Below are 21430 nucleotides of genomic sequence, written 5' to 3'. Positions count from 1 at the left end.
AAAGTGCTTTGTAAATTCTAAAGAGCTATATATGAAGTTTAGAAATTTTTGCCGCTTATATTAAAAAAGTACCCTTTGAGATGGGTGCTTACCTTCTCTTAGACGGTCAACTACAAAAGTAAAACCTGTAGTTCTCGGATGTAAGACATACTCATACTTCTGAAGTCCATTCTTTTCAGCAAAATCATTACTTCGGGCTGTGGTACTTTCTAAACAAAACAATAAACCATTAGAAGTCACAAAATAAAGGAAGATAAGTGAGGTAAGGAAATAGTGCAGAATTTCTTTGATAAAAATAGCAGTTTGTTTTCCTGTAATTACTGAATACAGCTTACTGAGTCAAGTGAGAAGATATAAATAGTAAACCCCTAACAAAGATCCTAGAGTTATCTACTTATTGGAATTTTGAAAATTTTATAATAATGTACTAATAGATGTTTTATAACAGTTTAAAAATTCATATTCAAATCCTTTAAATTCTTTAAGAAATTTCATAAAATAGTCAATATCTAATGAAAACTGAAATACAATAAAATACTAATAAACTAAAATTTTCATAAAATAGTCATTACATAATACAAATTGAAATACTAAAATATAAAGTAAAATAAAACTAGAATAGTAATAAGATGTAAAGCTCTAGACATCTAGAAGAAATAACTAACAATTTGCCAAATATATCAGATCAACATTTTTTTTAACCCAATAATTTAGGGCTTCAGTGCAAAGTCAAATATCTGCCTTGCTCGGGCACAGAGCACACTAATAATTACTAACCCAAACCACTCCACAACAGAATGGGCACATGATTAGCACATCATGTACAAACATCTGAACATGGTTTGGCTGAATATAGTTACAGAGTCAAGTATATGTTCCAATTGTTGGCAAAAACTTTTTCCATTCCATGAGGTGACTTGGTAAGTCCCAAGAAGAACCAAACTCATTATTCAGCAATTATATTTGGAAAAAGTAAAGTGTTCAGAAATTTGGCCTCAGTTGCTGGGGGAGATCATGAAATACCTTCTGATGACAGCAGATGTTAGAACCTGCAATTCTTAGATGCATCCTGCAATTTACAGACTATTCCAAGTCACCAGGGAAAAACACATACATATAAACACAACTTTCTGAGGAGTCCTCAAAATCTCAAAAAGCTACAGATGAATTCCACAACACTAAAATATTCAAGGAACACTCCTGTAAAAGATGGTACATTATTTTATACAAGAGGAATCGAGTCAAAGAATTAAATACCCACAGATCCCTAGCAAGTCAAAAGTATAAGCCTTAAACATAAAAAGTAATAAGCTCTTCTCATATTCATTGGAGGGACATATTCTGGGCATGGAACTGCAAAACAGTATTTTCTAGACAGCTGGCAGGACCTTACATGGGATGGGGAATCCCAGAGCCACTAAAGATGAGTAGGTAACCACTGTTCAGCTTACTCTTCCAGTTCGTCACAGACTTGAGGGATCTGAAGACAAAACTGAATTCTGTTGTAGAATGTGACTACAAGTATTAAGTAGTTCTAAAAGGTACAGTCATGATGTGGGAAGGCAGAAATAATCAGAGACACAGAGCGATCAGAGATGCAGATTTCCCCCTCCATCCCACTTCATCTACCCACCCCCAGCCTCTGGGATTATTGGGACTAACTGCACTAGCATCCCACTTGCTGACCACAGCTGCCTGTCTTGTTAGCTGGCTCCCTGTAACACTCCAATGCCAGCATGCCTTCTGCTCCAGGGAGACTACTGGCCGCTGGGATGTTCTCACACCAGCCAGGTGTGTTCCCATCTCAGGGTATGTGCCCTCTACCCAGACAGCTGCATGACTTCCTGCTTTGTCAGTTAGTCTCTACTTAAATAAAAACTAGAAGGGTCTTCTCTAACCACCCAATGCCCAGCACCCTACACCCCCCTTCTTTTGTTAAAACTCTCTCTCCTTATCTTGCTTTATTTTTCTGTACAGCATTTATGAATACCTGGCATATTTTTATTAACATTAGTATTTTTTACCTGTCTTTCCTCACAGAATGTAAGCTTCATGAAAGTAGAGACTTTGCTTTGTATATAAAGCTCCAGGAACTCACATATTTATTAAATGAAGTTTTATACACAGGGGTGTTTAACTGCATGTAATATTATAATTGTTAAAAACCTACAAAGGCTTTCCTTTCCAAATCAGGAAAACAGGACCCCAAATCATGGTATACCAATGATGATGGTTAATGTTAGGTATCAAATTGGCTAGGCCAAGATACCCAGATATTGGCCAAACATTATTCTAGATGTTTCTGTGAAGGTGTTCTTTGATGAGATTAATATTTAAATCAGTTGACTTTGACTAAAGCAGTTTACATTCCATAATATAGGTGGGCCTCATCCAATCAACTGGAGGCCTTAATAGAAAACAAACAAACAAACAGACAGACAGACAAACAAACAAACCCTGAACTCCTCAAAGCAAGAAAGAATTCTTCCAGCAGACTGCCTTTGGACTCGAATTCCAACTTTGCCCTCAGTCTCCTGCCTGCTGACTTACACTATACACTTTTAACTTGCCAAGCCTCCACAATCATGTGAGCCAATTCCTGAAAATCATCTGCCCCCCACTGCTTTCTCTCTCTCCCCACACACATACACACACCCTGTTCTGTTCATCTGGACAACACCTGACTAATGATGTGAGAGATTATAATACATTAAGTACAAAGAAAAGTGTAACTCTAATTTCCAATTTTAAAATTATATGTATGAATGCACACATACATGCCTGTGTATGTGTGTGTATATACACGTGTATATGTGTGTGACCAAATGACCCAAAAGCAACAGAGTAAAATTAGAATAGTGTGGTGGGGTTTTTTTGGAGGTACTGGGGATTGCACACTAAGCATGGGTTCTACCACTAAGCCACTCCCAGAACAGGGTTTCTTTAGAGACAATGGAATAAGAGTAATTTCTGTGCTCCCTTCTATGTTTATAAATTTCCCCAAATTAACATATATTGCTTCCATAAGCAAAAAAAAAAAAAAGCTATAAACAATAACATGAAAATAGAATATATTTAAAGTTACATTTAAATGCACTAACTTGAAAATGTGCAAGCAAGTTGGATTCAGAACTTAAAGAAGATTATAAAACATTCTCTTTGGGCTTTAAAAGTTTAAAGTTAATTTGGTAGCTAAAAACACCTTTGAGTTAGCAGATACTTTTTCAAACCAAAGGTATTTTGGTTGCCTACTTTAAAAAAAACAATCATCATTTATCCCCCACCCCCCAAATTTTTAGGGTTTTAGGATCAGTCTGTTTTCTCTGTTTGGCAAATAGTCTAGCTTTTTGCAAGTTGGCTTTAAAATGTAAATACTGTTTTAACTTAAAAAACAGGCAACTACACCATGTAATTGTGAGTACTCTGGATTTTGAAAACACATACCTAGATGTTAAGGTCATCACCTAAAAAATACACCTGAGAAGTATATAGACTGAAAAAAGCTTTAAATATACACTTAATTGCCTCTGAAGGTCTTATGAGTGAACATTTTAATACTAATAAACTAAAGTAGGAGCAAAGCATGACCTTTTATTCCATTATCTTTCAATTACTAAATAACTTCCAAAGTTGCCGATCTTTAGTATACATTTTGGCATTCACAGATATAAATCTAATTCAGTAAATGACTTTCTATACTCTAATATAGCTGATATTTCAACCCAAATTAAGTATTCTATATCCTAAGTATTATAAAATATAAATATGGCTGCCTCTCCATTATAATTTCCTAATTATAGTTCAGCTTTGGGAATCAACTTACAATTTACAATATATTTTCAAGCTTAAGCAATATGCAGCCAATATGATTCTTAGTATTACTCTCTGTGATCCAACTACTTTAAAAATTTTAACTATAAAAATCAAACACATACTATACAGTAAGTATGTATTTTAGAACATAATACTAGTATGTAAAAATTACCATGCTTCATTTAGCTCAGTTTCATCTGTCACAGATTACTCAAAGGTCTCTTCCTTGGTATCAGTGGTAAATGTTTCCCCAAACACCTTAATTTCCCTCATTAACATATTATGGCTTAGTCAACCATTCCCTTACTTCAGTGGTAATGCAATTTGTATTTTTCATCTTCAACTCTCTTTTTGGGTAATGGGTTCCATAAATTACCATGTCCAGAGAGTGAATTAGTATTTTCATTTACATGTTCTCTCAAGTTCTAAGAGTTGCCCTTCTTAGTAGCTCTTAGTTGCCTCGATCTGGTATTGAAGATTAGGAAGACACGTTCATGTTCTATCTCTCCATCCTGGTGATTTTTAGGTTCTATCCTGCTTCAGTCTGTCGTCCCTCATACATTAGACCTTCATTCACTGACTCCTTCTCAAATTCTGCTGTAATTTTCTTGAAGTAACTAGGGTATTAAAATTTTTAAATTTTGCTCTTTTGAGTTGAAGGAGTCTATAAAACTGTTTCATGTCCAAGCTTATACCCTCCTCTACCAATATTCAAACAGGGAAGCTCTCACTGTCTTAAATCCTAGATTGCAACAGGTTTCATCTGCAGCAATGATCTGTGGTTCAAAAAAATGTGAAACCCGCTAGAGAATGAAAGACTATATTTTGTTTTTAATCTTTTAAAGAACCCCTTGAGATCCACTGGCATTTTTGGCTTGTGTAATTTAGTATGTGGGAAGGCAGGAAAGTGCTAAGTACATTTTCCTGTGTCCCCTCTACAACTCAATGATGGCTGACTTGTCTTGAGGAAAGGACAAAGCCTTCTTTTCTCATACTAGGGATAAGGCTTTAAAATACCAGGAGAAAGTCAGCATATTAACTTAAATCAATAATAAGTGAAATTGGTTACTATTCGATCCTTTTCTTGTAAGTAAGAAATTGAGAAAAAAAAGGTCTAATGGATCAATATGGATCTTAGAACAGGACGAAAATATATAAAACAGGAAGGGGATTTTAAAACTAGGTTTTGTTCTTTCTCAAGGCTGGTCTGGCTATTTGGGGTTTTTGGTGATTCCACAGAAATTACAGGAAGTAAAAGACTGATACTTAAAATATATACTGAAATTTAAAACTATAAAGCTCTAGGATGGCAAGTATAAATAATACCTCTTGGGGTTACCATCATAAATTCTGTGGGCTGGAAACGAGGAGTTCTGGGTTCTGATATGCTACTGATTAACTGCATGACCTTAAGGGCGGGCCATTAATCTTGCTGGTGTTCAGTTATTTCATCTGAAGTCTAAGAAGTTTAGATAAGACAATTTCTAAGTTCCTTTATGTTTTAAAATTCCATGATCCAAACTCAGGCAACTTTACCTGTGAGATCAGTCCCTTCTGGGAATATGAGGAGTTGAAGTGGTTCATGGATATCACAAAAATAATCAATCATGTCTTCAAAATGGCTCCTGTCATCCTTCCATTTCCTATGAATGAAGATATAGGCAGCAGCCTGCATGGCCCAACCTAGAATCAATTTAACAAGTATTTACATATAATTTTAATACCAATACCCCCATATTATTGAATAAAATATTTCAGAGCTTTTTGGTTTTACTATAATTTACTTTCATAATTAGCATCTAATGATATACCTTAAATTCAGCACTGATCTGGGATTAAATAACAGACATACCAGAGAATATTCTTAAAGGAGTTTACTAAATTCTAGGATTTGCAAAATTCTCAAAAACCTCTTTTCAGACCAAACCTAGCTATTAAAATACCAAGGAAAAAAACTTCCTTAATATTTATCAGTAACTCATCCAAATTTCTAACAATCCTAACTAATCAGACATTTTTACCAGGTTACCTACAAAAGATACATGACTATGTGTTATCAGGCTTAAAAAAAGAAAGCAAAGGATTGTTCTCAAGAATTCTCTTTGATATTTTCTTTTCTGTATTACTCAATCTCTAAATCCAATTGCTATTTTCAATTATAGCCTCTTTTTTAGATTTTATTTAAAGGAGAAAATATGCAATGGCTACTAAATACGTTAATCAGAGTATACACTGTGATCATGTTCTCTGTCTCTAAGGCAAATTCACCTTGCTACTGAAGAGGTAGCCTCAGACGAGCCATGTTTTACCCACTGACACCCCTCCCTGGCCAGAAATGCCTAGAACTTACTGTGGTAAATGCCTGGCTTAAGGCAGCCAATCAGTAGGCTATTGAACAGTCCATGAAGCATGAAACCCTTGGCCCAAACACAGTAACTATCTTGGCCAGTCAAATGTTCTCTCTCAGAAATTTTACCTGGGACCATGGAGAAAGCAAGTTGGTATGGAAGACAAATGGATGGACAAAAAAGCAGGTAATAGAGACAGTAGCAGCTGAGGCAAAACACAGGTAGCATATGGTAGTGAAGATCTAAACCACTCTTGCTGCTGAGGCACCTGAAGCTGATTTCGATCCAGAACGAAAGACAGCCAGTCTCCCACAAGTGCTGGCCAGTCTATGGGTCCACCTGCTGGATACCCAAGAGTCCATTCCCTTACTGCCATGTGTATCTTTACTTTTGTTTTTTCAGCTAGAGGAAATAAGTGGTAGTTCCTTGCCAACAAACACAACTAGAACAAGAGTTACCATCACTTAATCAATACAGTGGTACCCTGAAAATACATAAAATTATCAGTAAATTATTCATCAGTGGTTAAAAAAACTGTAGGACTTTATTGGGTTTGAATATGTACAAACTAGAATACTGTATTCTACAAATACATCGAAAAAATCTACTTTAGTATAGGACTTGCTGATATGCATCCAATCACTCCTCACCTACTGCATTTGTTGTCAGTCATCCATCTGTCCTGGAACAGATCCCACACTTGCCCCCTCCCACATGTCTCTCTTTCACCAGAGGACACCTACTACCACAGTGCAGTTTGCCGACAAAGTAGCTCCGGAGTGAGATTGCCTGGGTTAGAATCATAGCTCCACCAGAAACCAGCCATTCAACTGTAAGCCTGTGTCCCTCACAGACCCCAAATGTAAAGATAAACATAATGCTGCAATAGTATTTACCTGATAGGAGTTATTGTAAGAAATAAATAAGATTATTTCGCACAAAGTAGTCAATAAATAGTTATTACCATTATTATGATTAAGAAGTTACAATAATACCAAGGATATTATATCAAGGAACATAAAGATCTACAAAAAAAGTTCCCATTCATGACTGCAAAACAAAAATATGCAAAAGTAAAAAAAAAAAAAAAAAATCCCACAGGAGCCTCATGAAGACAACTACACACCTGGAAGGAAATGGTGAGGCATACATTTCTGAATTCAACCAACATGCCAATGATCTCCAAATTTATAATTTTAGTTTCATGTAATTATAGTCAAAATTCCAATGAATGAAGGTGTGTGAAAATTTGGGATTTAATTCTATACATAATCTGTAATAAAGAGGTGAGACTATCCAAGGAAATTCTGAATAGAAGAATAAGTAGGGAAGACTTATTAAGGTGTGAACCATTAAACATTAAATATATTATGAAGCAACAATCATTAAATCAGAACAGTGTATCTGCAAAAGCAGACAAATGGAAAAGAATGCAAGACCCAGAAAAAGGCCCTTGAATATGTTAGGAATTAAGTATATGATAATGACAGCATTTCAGACCAGAAGGTAAAGAATGAGATGGGCTTTTTAAAAATATTTTTTGAGGTATAACTTAAAGTATGAAGATATTAAGTGTATAGGTCCAGAGCTTAATGAATTGTTACACATATCTGAGTGGCTACCATTCAGATTAAGGCACTGAATATGTTCAGCATCCAAGAATTCTCCCATGTGCCACCCTGCCAGTTAATATGCTCCAAAGGCATCCGTTATTGTGACTTCATCATAACTCATACAAATGAAATCACACAGTAGATATTCTTTTGCCTTTGGCTTCTTTTGTTCAATATCATGTCAAATGAGATTCACCCATATTAAGTATTTGCATTGCTGTGTAGTAATCAATTACATGAATATATTACAACACATTTCTACTACTGATGGAGCGATGTCTTGGCTATTAGGAAGAAAGTCAATATGGGTATCTTTGTACCTGTCTTTGGTTGAACATAAGCACTCAGTTCTGTTGAATGAATCCTCAGGAGGGGAGCTGCTGTATATTAGGATTTACGTATGTCCAGCTTCAGTAGATGGCATGTTTTTCTTTGATTGTACTGACACTCCCACCAGCAATGTACGAGTTCTAATTCCTCTGTCTACAGCCTCATCAACACTAGATCTTATGACTCCTTTTAATTTTAGCCATTCTAATCTAGGTACAGTAGTTTTAATTTGCATTTCCCTTATGATTAAAGATGTTGAGGATCTTTTCATATACAAATTGGCCACCTGGATATCTTTTTTGTGAACTGCCTCTTCAAACTTTTTGCCCATTTTTTCATTGGATTCTCTCTCTTTATTAACTAGTAGGATACAAGGTCAGATACCCACCCCCCACCCACACACAGAGAATATATAATCCTAGTTTTACATATATACCAAATATCTTTTCTTAATTTGTAGTATGCATTTTCTCTCCCTTAAAAGTGTCTTGTTATGAACCTAACATGTAATATATGAATGAAGCCCATTTTATAAATCTTTTCCATTGTGCTTGGTGTTTCTTGGGTCTTGTTTAAGAAATCTCTGCCTACTCCAAAGTCATGAAGACTCTATTCCATGTATTCTTCTAGAAGCTTAAATGTTTTAACTTTCACATTTTGGTTTATGATCCATCTCAAATTAATTTTTGTATATTGGGTGAGGTAGACATCAAAGGCTCTTGTTTTCCACATAGATGTTCAATTGACAAATGCCATTAACTGAAAAGACCAAGAGATCATTAATTTAAATAATAAAATATTTTTAAAGCACTAGAAAATAAATGAAAACATATTGGCTGTAAAACAGTCAAACAGCTCAGAAGTACATAGACTAAAACATGAAAATACTCCTTCCACATTTATTAGGGGAAATGTTTTTTCTTTGCTTGACATCTCCTTTTATGTTTTCATGTTTGTTAATACTTCTTTATGGTTTCCTGCCCACCTTTCTCCACTTTTCTCCCTTTCTCTGTCTTTAGTTGAAATTATTATGTTTTCTTTGCCTGTTCCTTTGTTCTCTAACACAGAGGTCAGCAAACTATGGACCAAATCCAGTGCACTATCTGTAATTGTATGGGCCACAAGTTAAGGAGAATATTTTGTAATATGTGAAAATGATAGGAAATTCAAATTTCAGTGTTTAATAAAGCAAAGTTGGACTGGAACTCAGCCACACCCATTTGTTAATATTTATTGTCTACGGCCGCTTCTGTGCAGCAGTGGCTGAGTGGACCAGGTGCAAGAGAAACAGTACTGCCCACAAACTCCAAAATATTTACTTCCTAACCCCTTACAGAAACAGTTTGCCCACCCTTGCTCTAGTGGTTTGGAAATTACAAACTGTTTTATTCTTTTAATAGTCATGCTTAAAATTTTTTCACCTTTCCATTTCTGACAAACATTTAAACTTAAAAATAGTTCTCTCAACACTGAGTTAATAAATAATCCTCCCCCAAACAAAAAATTTTGCTTTCCTCTTGTCCCTCTTCCCAGATTTGTAGAAATCATCCAGTAGTTTCCCCAAATTGCTATTATTATTATTACTACTACTACTACTTCTAATATATTCTTTATGTTTCACAGAAATATTTTTAATAATTTAGACTTGACTCAATAAGTCTGCTGCTTTCTCTGCTTATTGTTTTTTATATCCTATGTCCTTTTCCGTTAGTCCTCTTTAAGGAATTTCTTTCAAAAAATATTTGAGTCTCCACATTCCTGAAATGTATTTTTTGGTTCTCAATTTTGGAGACTAGTTTGGCTTAAAATGGAACTTGGGATTCCAAATCATTTTCCCCTCAGAATTTCAAAGCTATTTTTCCCACAGTCTTGTGTCACTTGATATGGCTAATAAGAAGTCTGACATCAATCTAATTTTTCCCCCTCTGGAAGCTTTACTGATTTCCTCTTTATCCTTGGTTTTGTGAAACTTCACCAGGATGAATCTAGGTATGGAACATTTCACTAATTCTGCTCAGGAGTTGGTACACTCTCCCAATATGAGTCTCTCCTTAACATTGGAAATTTTCCTTCCATTTGTTAAGAAAATATTATTTTTTTCTCTTCTTCATTCTTTCAGACTTTCTATTTGGAGCTTAGATGTTAAAACTTCTGGATCTGTCCTCATACTTTTTATCTCCCTTCATTTGACTCTGTTGAAGGAAAATCTCTTAGCTTGGTCATCCAACTCACTAATTTGATCTTCAGCTGTGCCTGATCTACTAACTGAGTTTATTTCATCAATCATCTCTTTAATTATCAAGATTTACAACTGGTTCTTTATCACAGCAGCCAATTTTTATGAACAAACAGCAAAACTATAAATTATGGCAAATACAAAGAGCAGTAATTTTAATAAAAATGTTTATTGAATGGTTACTATATGCTGGGTACTGTTCTAAGCATTTTCATTAATTAATTCAAGACAACCTTATGAATTAGGTAAAATTATTCCTATTTTATGGATGACAAAACTGAGGCACATTGAGACTCAAAAGAACTAGTAAGTGATGAAACCAGGTTTCAAATACAGGCAGTCTGGCTCCAAAGCTGATGTGTTTAACCTGCACTAACGGGCCTCTCTGCAATATGTACTTGACTCTCCCTAAGGGTGTTAGTTACACAGAGTATAAATTCTCCTCAGAAGATTAGCTATTCCTCAGAGAGTCTTATCTCTAGACACACTTTAAAGCTGTGTATTTTCCTCCAATGTTAATTCTGCATTGTCTTCATATCTGTAAAGGATGTTCTAGACTGAAAAATACAGACAGGTTGAGTGTATTTCTCCATTCCAAGTAAGAATATCTGTTGCTCCCGTGGGAGATGGGAGCAGCAGGAAGACCCGTGGGGCTGTGACATAAAACTTTTCTAATATTTTGTATATGTTTCAGAAATCCCATTTGGATGACTTAATCAGCCTCTTGGATCTCTCCTCTGAAGATACGATGATTTCTTCCCTGTGCACTTTGCCTTCTCATGTTCCATTTATACATCACTAGTGCTTTTGAATGTTTTTTACTCCCTTTAGCGTAAATGTTTTTCTCCCTTTCATAAAAATCACAGGAAGAATGTGGTTTTTTCTCCTCATTTCACTGCCATCAGTGCACATTTTATTCATGTTTAAAGCAATATCCTGATTTCCTTAACATTCTTGAGATCCTCAAACATACAATTTTATGACATTTATTTCATTAGCCTATGGACTGATAAACCACAGTGCAGCTGATCATGTCATTTGAAATTAGTCTGTATAACTTTCCTGTTTCATACTTTTTCCATTGGAGGACATTCTGTCTATCACCTGAATTTCTCAGACAAGGACTGGGAGTCTGGCAGGTTTATAAAGATAGATTCTGTGGATGCTGGCATGGCTCTGCTCCTTCTTTCAAAAAACCCCATTTATATGCTCAGCATGGCCTTCTCAAGCAGACAGGAGTAATCCCTGAGAATACTCTATTGTCCAAAAATATTCTATAATTTTAAAACCTTGTTTTCTTTGGCTTAAATTCTCTTTTGTCAAGTTTTAGAGTTGGCGGCGGCGGGGGAGGGGGGACTATTTACTTGAGTGTATTTTTAACATTATGCATTCTTTCTCCATAAAAAGCCCTTTTCAGCATTTTCTTCTTCCTTTTTCCACTTTATGGTAGAAGAATATACAAATGACCCTTGATCAACATGGGGGTTATGGGTGCCTGCCCCCAGCATAGTCGAAAATCCACTTATAACTTTATAGTTATCCCCTCTGTATCCATGGTTATGTATTTGTGGATTCAACCAACCACAAATTGTATAGTACTGTAATTCATACTTAACTGAAAAAAAATCCACATATAAGTGGACCCATGCAGTTGAAACCTGTATTGTTCAAGGGTCAACTGTAGTTAAAGGAATCATAAAAATATCTATACTACTCACCTAATGTGCTAAAAACTGAACTTCCAAGATAGAGTAATCCAATTTATCTTTGTTCTCTATGTATTTATTAATTCATTATGTTATCTACTACGGGATTATGAATGCAACACCAGGAACAAAAAGCAGTGTAGAAGAGATAAGATAAACTGTTCTCTTCAGCATATTTTCAATCCTGAATAGACAGTGTGGATGCAACCAAGGAAAAGTTACCCATAGGCCTCTATTAAATGCAAATGAATGATAAGATGAACAGATGCAAATTTTGTATACACTCATATCACAATAATCATGAGCAAATACTAAATTTACTGAGTGTGTGGTTGTGCATAGCAACAGTTATACAAATAAATCCAGAACAAATAAGTTCTATTTCTTAGAATTTCAACCTAAGTCAGGGTGCTAAATGCCACACAAAGTTAGAGAAGCTCTGTCTTCTTTGAACTCACATTTAAAATTAGGTAATGCTCTCTAAATCCCTCCTCTAAGATAATTAACTTCTACGAAGCTCTGACTTTTAAAAATATTGAGAGGAGACAGATAATCAATTTTATAACTTTGTCCTGTAATAATCCTTTTGTTGCATGCCTATATCATTAGGTTTCAAATGTGCTGAAAATACAGACAGAAATCAAAGTGTAAAATATGAGCAAGCAATTAAATAATATCCTAAAGCAAACTGAATTCTAAATATAATTTCAAATTTGAAAAGCCACAAAGGAAAAAAAAAAAGGATATAATCACCCTTACTGCAAATTTCATTAGACTCCACAAAGAGATGATCATATCTATCTGCAGAGAGTAAAAAGTCTTGCTTAATATTGAAGAAATATGTCTATTTATTGATGCTTTTGGTTAGCAATATGAGGCTTCTTGGTTATAATTACAATTTGGGGATTCACCCTACTGTAGGACCAAAACCTATCTTTTATAACATGTGAGATTTGCTATTTAATCAATTTTCTAGATGAAGTGCCTTCTGAGATACCTTTTTCTGTTGCAAAACTGATTCCTAAGCTAAGTATATTACCAGCTCTATACACTGAGAGAGCCAGTAGCAGCTAGCATGTGGCTGGCAGAATAATGTCCCCCACTAAAAGATACCACACCTAATTCCCAGAACTGTGAATATGTTACATAGCAAAGAGGAGTTAAAGTTGCTAATCAGCTGAATGTAAGATAAAGAGATTATCCTGGATTAGCCTGGTGGGCCAATGTAATCACAGAGGTCTTTAAAAGTGGAAGAGGGAGGCAAGAAAAGACTCAGAATGATGCACTGTGAGAAGGACTTGACTGGTCCTTACTGGCCTTAAAGATGGAGGAAGGGGGCCAGAGCCAAGGAATGTGGGCGTCCAATAGAAACTGGAAACATCAAGGACAGACTCTACACAGAGCCTACAGAAAGGATCTGGTACTGCTGATGCCTTGATGTTAGCCCAGTGAGACCCACATCAGGCTTCTGACCTCCAGAACTGTGAAATAATATGTGTTGTTTAAGCCACTCCATTCATGGTATTAGCAGTAACAGGAGACTAATACAGAGTATAATCAGTGGCCAGATCTTAGTTTAATGCCTTTCTTTAATCAAAGCAACTTAGGGTTCCTCAGAGAAATGCTAGGTCTAGGGATGGGACAGGAAAAAATACAAGAATCTTGTACCACCAGAAAAATAAGAATCATTGAACAACAACAAAACAAAACAAATATGAAAATGGGGACCCAAAAGGACCTAAGAGCCAACCTGCAAAAACCCCCAATGGCCAAAGCTGGGACAATTTCAGCAATAAAATAAATAACAGTAGTACTAGATTATAATCCAAAGAATAAAATAAATACTGACAGTTCATATTGGCATAAATAATTGGATAAATAAATGAGAAGGGACAAATCTTTATAGAATTGCAAATGAAATACAGAAATACTCCCCTCTCCAGGAGGTAAAGCTTAATTCCACCTACCCCCTAACTCCAAGCCCTTGTATGTAGACTGTTCTTAGTGGATAAAATACACAGAGAGAGGAGAAAACACTAACTTTGTGGTGGAGAATCCTGGCAGACATCACCTTAACCAAATGATTACCAGTAGTGAGCCAGGTTGCTATCATGAACCTTCCTGATGAGATGAGAAAGGCACTTCACATTTGTGGTGCTTTCCCCCAAAACTATAATCCCCAACTAAGCATGAGGAAATGTCATAAAAAACAAATGCAAAACAAACTCAAAATGAGGGATATTCTACAAAATAGTCAACCAATTCTCTTCAAAAGCACTAAAATAAAGACAGACTGCCACAGAATGGAGGAAGACTTAAGGAGACCCATGTGGTGACTAAAAGAAACATGGGATCCTCAACTAAACCCCAGAACAGGAAAAGGACCTTAGTGGAAACACTGGTGAAATTTGAATGAAACATGTTAATCTCTTATTTTGACAAACGTCCCATGACTGTGGAAGAGGTGAACATCAGGGGAAGATGGGTGAAAACAAGGAAATTTTCTGTACTATCTTTGCACATTTTCAATACATTGAAAATTATTCGATATAAAAAGGTATTTAAGAACATCCAGTGTCAGCATAAACTTCTGTTTAGTTAAAAAATACGAATAGCAGCTACTTTGCAGTCTAAATTTGAAGACCTACGTGTTCTTACTTGGGATTCACTTACTATGCCATTTACTTGATTGTAATAGTTGAAGATTATCAATAACAACATTTTTAAGATACAGTTTGGGTATTATTTTTATTGTGGGAGAACATTTTTAAATCTTGGCTACATGGTATGTTCCTGCCTGGTATTCATTACACAATGGTGCAGCACTCAGAAATATCTGACTTCAAGCATAAGGAAAATATATTCTGTAAGATATATAAGGACTAAATAAGAAAAAAGGTCAATAGGTTTTTGTAAACTCCCCTAATAATGACATATATAGTAAGTACAACAGCTAATTCACTTCCCCCCAGTATTGCAAATACCATCACAATTTACAGGTACCTCACTTAGCCATGGGTGAAAGGACAACTGAAGGCACTAGAGTCATGTTATCTATTGAAATTAAGGTCAAAAAAAAAAAAAAAAACCCATAAAGTACATTGGAGTCATCTCTCCTATCATTTTACTGTTATTGTGAAGCACCCTTCTCAGAGTTGGCTCAAATTGATCATTTCAAATTGACTTTATTTGTGCTTCTCTACTAAATGTGAAGCGGACTAAAAACCCTAAAGCTCCCCCCAAATTTGTTTACTGCTTTCTCCTAAAATCACCCTGTTATCATAAAAGCATTCATTTAAGATAGTTTTTAAAATCTACTTATTTAGGCAAAGAAATTCCTTACTTTTCAGTAGACATGAGGACACTGAAAGGCCTACAGTCAAAATATGCTTCAGAACTCACTTCTGGGATGCCTCACAGTCTGAAGCAGTACAACTAACTAACCGAGGTACTGGAGATGGTACACGTCAACGGGATATCCAGTTTGGATAACCAACTGTATTAACTTCAGTAAGTAACTGAATGGATAACCTTAAAGCCCAGAACTATTTTCCTAACCAAAGACTCTATCAACTTCCACACAGCTTGGGGGCTTGAGCTTTGTTAAGAAATTAGCTAACACAGTCAAAGTAAGAGCTTCAATGGATTTCCCTTCCTCTCCAGCAAAAAAAAAAAAAAAAAAAAGGATTGAAACAACTCTGGCAACTGAAGCTGAAGCTATAAATCAACAATTCAAGAACTTACTTTTCAACTAGCAGTAGAACAGCTAAGATGAAACTCATGTGTTAAGTACCTGAAAATACACAGAGTTAGATGTGGTATCTAGTCACAGAACTAAAATATTTTAATATACTGTCTATATTTCATTTGACAGTTTTCATAGAAATCTTAATTCATGATAAGCATTTAGTGAAATTTACTGAATGAGTGAATCAATCTCATGTAAACACTCTGGGTTGATATGTCTCACATAATATAAAGTCTGACCCCAAGGCTGATTCAGAAGTCAGGTTCTCACATTCTGTTCTGCCATCCTCTTTAATGCAAGATGGCTGCAGCAGCTCCAAGTATGATATGCTCTCACAGTAATGCCTCAAAGCAGGAAAGGAGCAGCATGGCATCATCCCTTCATGAACTTCTCTTATTAAGAAGGAAAGTCTTTCCCAGAGCCTTCCCGTTACATCCCTTTGGTGAGACTGGCTGATAGGCCGAGAAAGGCAATATGAAATATTTTCATCCTCTGTCATGGGATGTGTATATCACAGGGATTCACTGTTAGAAGTAGTGAAGCATCCTCTCTGACCTTTGGGTATTTAGTAATAAATACAACAACACAGGGAAGAAGGCTGCTGTGAAAGCTTCCATGACTTAGATTCAGTAGGAAGCAATAAACTAATCTCTTGTGGCTAGGTGACGAGAAAATTTGCTGTAAGAGTACCAACTACAGTATAATCATTAAGTAGCTAGGAATCCTTGACTAGAAGCCCCCTTTGAAGAAAGGGTCAGAGGGAGCTTCGAATGTATTTATTGTGGAGATTCCTTCCAGGAAGTCCCAAGCAGTTGTTACTCAGGGTGACTAGGCTCACTTACCCTAATGCAGGTAATAAAATTGATGCCTTGAGTATACCAAAGAAACCGGCAAGGGTAAAGTGTTACTGAGACAGAGTCTTGTGGAGAGTCGTCTTCAATCTAGAAATGTATTCATCTCATCCTTCTGAGTTGTAAAACAGGAGAGTAGCATGAAATTTGTTTAAATAAAACCAGGGTCCACAAATTGGATGGCATCAAAGATATTCATGATTTAAAGGTGGTTCTGGTTTTAGTGAATGTCCATTTTAAGTAGGAGGAAGCTGAGTAGGAAAGGGAGAGTTTTCCTTCTTACTGGAGATAAAGTCTGGTATTATGAACAGTAAATATCTCAAAAAGAAAAATATCCATTCTTTGTACTTAATATTATGAGAGTTAAATAAAATTAAGATGACTTCGATAAATTTAGTGATTCTTAAAACTGTGTGAGCAACATCTTTATTAAATGAACTTACACTTAACACATATAAATTCATTAGTGAAACAGTTAAAATTGAAAATTTGACCACAAGAAACAGATTAGCTTTCCAGTCAATGTTGTGCAGCATGCTCCTGTGTAACAGTAGCATGTGCTATAATCACTGTTTCTCCAGTGTTTTGGGCAAGGTGTACAATAGCTTTAACTGAGTGGTTTTTATTCATGAGCTTTAAAAAGAGAAATGCTTATAAAGCACAAAAGGCATTTTTTAAAAATTCCAGTTATTTCTATAAATCAAATTTGACCAAAAAATTTTTAATATTTTGGCAGACAGGTTATACTCAGGGAGGCTGGACTTAGGAACAGCCTTTGACCCAATTTCAATTATCCTGCTAAGCAGGACTACTGCAGGAGCCTCTGAATATATACTCAGTCTCTGCATGCCTTTAACAAGACTGAGAATGGATAAAAAGTACCTGTCAGAGGCCAAGCTGTTGCTCTGTCTTCTCCCTGATCTCATTCTGAACAATTGAGATATATTTCAGCAAATTGTAGTTTTCACCACTACCTTGTGTTGCAGTTTGAGAACTGCAGAATTATATGACAATTTACTTTGAAATCATGAATTCATGTCAGGGAGATTTTTAGTTTAATATGTGACTTGGCCACTTTTAAAATCACTATCTCTTAATGTTTACTCCACTTTTTGTGCTTTCTAGAAGATTCAAACCCTTCTGCCACTCAAGTGTGATTGATTAACAATCCAGAAAAACCAAAGAGCCATGATCTTGGTGGATCAGATGGCACACAGATTTCCTGGTACAAAAATCACCAGGCAAATGGACTTTTTATGACACCTCTGAGTTTAGTATCTCCTTTGTTGTTACTAAGTGGTTACAAAGTTGGCTAAAAATAAAAATCTGTATGTGTACCACCATTAGAAATAGCTGATGTCTAACTGTCAGACATTTTTCTCTTAAAATCTAATTTCATGTATCTTAGCAAACTCTGCAGTTTAGTTAGCTTAACAAAACTTATAATTTGAACTGGAATCTAAACACTTTTAATGGTTTCTTTCCTAGCCTGTTACATAAGTCTGTTGCTTTTATACTTTAAGAAGAAACTTTCAAATTCTAAATTATCGTCCATTCTCCAAACTGGCACTACAGATATAAAATACTATTTCCCTTTAGTCATTCATAAATGAACTACAAGAACCAGATAATTATATTGCAAACATCTGATAAGCAAGTATTTATTTAGAAATAATTAGAGATAGCAACATTAAATACTCCCTAAGGTCATGCCAAATTATCAACAAGCTAAGCCTAGCATAGGCTGAAGCAGGGCAATGCTGACTACTAAGACACATCCATTCTTTTCCTTCATTTCCCCTGCAGACTCAGACTTTAATACACCCATTTGCAGACACACTCCATTTTTCTTGCCTACACCTCTGCCTTGCTTAATTTACTTTGCACTTATTCACTTTAGAGGTTTTAAAATCGGTCTTGTTCTCCAATTCAAAATCTGTTCTCATTTTATAGTTTGCATTTTCATGAAATCCTATCAAGTCTTCAAACTTAAGAGTCTATAATGTGGAAGACACTGTAAGGAGCTTATAACTTGCGGGAAAAGAAAATGGGAAAGCTACATAGGAACTCAAGACAAAAGGAGACAATTTAACAATGATTAAAATGACTATACCAGTGCAAAGTAGGAGAAAGTAAAAATTAGGTGGTCAGAGAAAGAGAATATGGGTCTGAGAGACACGGGGAAAACCAGAGGTCTAATATGTGTCTCTGAAAGGCAAAAGGTGGGAGAGTAGATGTTCCAAATGGAACTACAGAAATAACAGGCAGCAGCAAATAACACTACTGGCATTTAATTTAATCCTCACAACCACCCAATAAAGCTGTAGTACTTTTTCAAAATTGAGATGTAATTGATGCATAACATTATATTTAGGTGTACAACAAAATGATTCCATATATGTATATGGAATGAAATGATGACCATAATATGTCTAACATCCATCATAAGACACAAAGTTTTTTGTCACAAAATGACCACAGTATGTCTAAGTTAACATCCAACACGACACAGTTACAATTTTTTTTCTTACGATGAGAATTTTAAGATCTACTCCCAGCAACTTTCACTATACAATAGAGTATTATTAATTATAGTCACCATGCTATACACTACACCCCCATGACCTGCTTATTTTATAACTGAAAGTTTGTGCCTTTTGATCAACTTCACTCATTTTGCCCAACCACAAACCCTGGCCTCTGACAATCACCATCTGTTCTCTATATCTATTGAGTTCAGTATGTTTGGTTTTGTGCTGTTTTTAACTTTTTGTGGGGACTCCACATGTAAGTGAGATCACCTGGTATTTATTTTTCTCTATTTGACTTTTCACTTAGCATGATGCCCTCAAGGTCCATTGAAATTGGTAAAATTACAGGATGTCCTTTTTATAGCTGAGTAATATTCCACTGTATATATTTACCATTTTCTTTATCCATTCATCCACTGATGGACACTTAAGTTGTTTCCATGTCTTAGCTATTAATGCTGTAAGGAACATGAGGGTGCAGGTATCTTTTCAAGTTAGTATTTTTATTTTCTTCCAATAAATACCTAGAAGTAGAATTGCTTGATCATATGGTAGTTCTATTTTTTTTTTTTTTTTGAGGAACCTTCATATTGTTTTCCACAGCAGATGCACCAATGTACATTCCCACCCACAAGGGTTCCCTTTTCTCTATACCTCACCAACACTTGTTATTTCTCACCTTTTTCACAGTAGCCATTCTAACAGGTGTGGTGTGGTATCTCATGGGTTTGGTATGCATTTCCCTGATGATTAGTGATGTTGCGCACCTTTTCATGTACCTGCTGGCCATGTGTACATCATCTTTGAAAACGTCCATTTAGATCCTCTGCCCATTTTTAAATTGAATTGTTTGTTATTCTGCTAATGAGTTGTGTGAGTTCTTTATATATTTTGGGTATTAAACTCCTTGTCAAATACATGATTTGCAAATATTTTCTCCCATTCCATAGGCTGCCTTTTCATGTTGTTGATAGGTTTCTTTGTTGTTCAGAAGTTTTTCAGTGTGCATTTATCTTTGCTTTTGTTTCCTTTGCTTTTAGTATCAAACCCAAAAAATCATCACCAAGACCATTATCAAGGACTTGCCACCTATTTCTTTATTCTAGGATTCTTAAGATTTCAGGTCTGATGTTCAAATCTTTAATCTATTTTGAGTTAGCTTTTGTATATGGTGTAAGATAGTGGTCCAGTTTCCCCAACACCACTTATTGAAAAGACTGTTCCTTCTTCATTGTATACTGTTGGCTCCTTTGTCATAAATTAAAATGTGGGTTTATTTCTGAGCTCTCTATTCTGTTGTATTGATCTATGTATCTGTTTTTATGCCAATGCCATACTGTTTTGATTACTATAGTTTTCTAATACAGTTTGAAATCAGGAAGCATTATACCTCTAGCTTGTTCATTTTGAAGATTGCTTCAGCTATTCCAAGTCTTTGTGATTTCATACAAACTTGAGGGCTGTTTGTTCTATTTCTATAGAAAAAATGCCATTGGAATTTTGATAGGGATTGCATTGGATCTATAGATTGCTTTGGATAATATGGACTTTTAAACAGTATTAATTCTTGCAGTGCATAAGCACAGAATATCTTTCATTTGTCTCTGAAGATTCTTTCATCAATATTGTAGTTTTTAAGGCACAAGTATTTCACTTCCTCTGTTAAATTTATTCCTATCTTATTCTCTTTGATGCAACTGTAAGTGGGACTGTTTTCTTAATTTCTCTAATAAAATTTGTTATTAGTACATGGCAATGTAACAGATTTTTGTATATTAATTTTGTATTGTGCAACTTTACTGAATTCATTTGTTAGTTCTAACAGTTTTTTGCTGGAGTCTTTGGGATTTTCTATATATATAATGTCATGTCATCTGCAAATACTGACAGTTTTACTTCTTTTTTTCCCCAATTTGGATGCTATCTATTTTTGCCTAATTGCTCTGGCTAGGACTTCCAATATTACATTGAATAAGAGTAGCGAGAGTGGGCATCCTTGTCTTGTTCCTGATCTTAGAGGGAATGTTTTCAGCTTTTCATCACCATTAAGTCTGGTATTAGCTGTGGGCTTGTCATATATGACCTGTAATAGGTTGAAATACTTTCCCTCTATACCTACTTTGTTGAAAGTTTCAATCATTAATGGATGTTAAATTTGTTATTGTTGCATCTGTTTGAAATGATCATATAGTTTTTAATCCTTCATTTTGTCAGTGCAGTATATCTCACTGATTGATTTGGAGATGTTGAAAAT

At 35.3% G+C, this 21430-nt stretch overlaps 1 protein-coding gene and 1 long non-coding RNA gene across 7 annotated transcripts in view; one reads left to right on the top strand and one right to left on the bottom strand.

Moving 5' to 3' along the window:
- The window catches only part of LCLAT1 (lysocardiolipin acyltransferase 1), a 162812-nt gene that overhangs the window by 63969 nt on the left and 77413 nt on the right, over positions 1 to 21430 (bottom strand). For 5 of the 6 annotated variants that reach the window (XM_032497295.1, XM_032497296.1, XM_014557946.2 and 2 more), the window contains exons 4-5: positions 5350 to 5496; positions 93 to 209 (exon numbers count right to left, since the gene is read on the bottom strand). In XM_032497295.1, coding sequence (XP_032353186.1) covers positions 93 to 209; positions 5350 to 5496 — 264 coding nt within the window. The remainder of the gene's footprint in view (positions 1 to 92; positions 210 to 5349; positions 5497 to 21430) is intronic. The other variant, XM_032497294.1, reaches the window with a different exon arrangement.
- The window catches only part of LOC116668927, a 121776-nt gene that overhangs the window by 61341 nt on the left and 39005 nt on the right, over positions 1 to 21430 (top strand). The gene's annotated exons all lie outside the window — the stretch shown is intronic.

This window comes from Camelus ferus, chromosome 15 (genome assembly GCF_009834535.1).
Source record: "Camelus ferus isolate YT-003-E chromosome 15, BCGSAC_Cfer_1.0, whole genome shotgun sequence".
Taxonomy (NCBI): domain Eukaryota; kingdom Metazoa; phylum Chordata; class Mammalia; order Artiodactyla; family Camelidae; genus Camelus; species Camelus ferus.
This window is presented reverse-complemented; position numbering and strand designations above follow the sequence as displayed.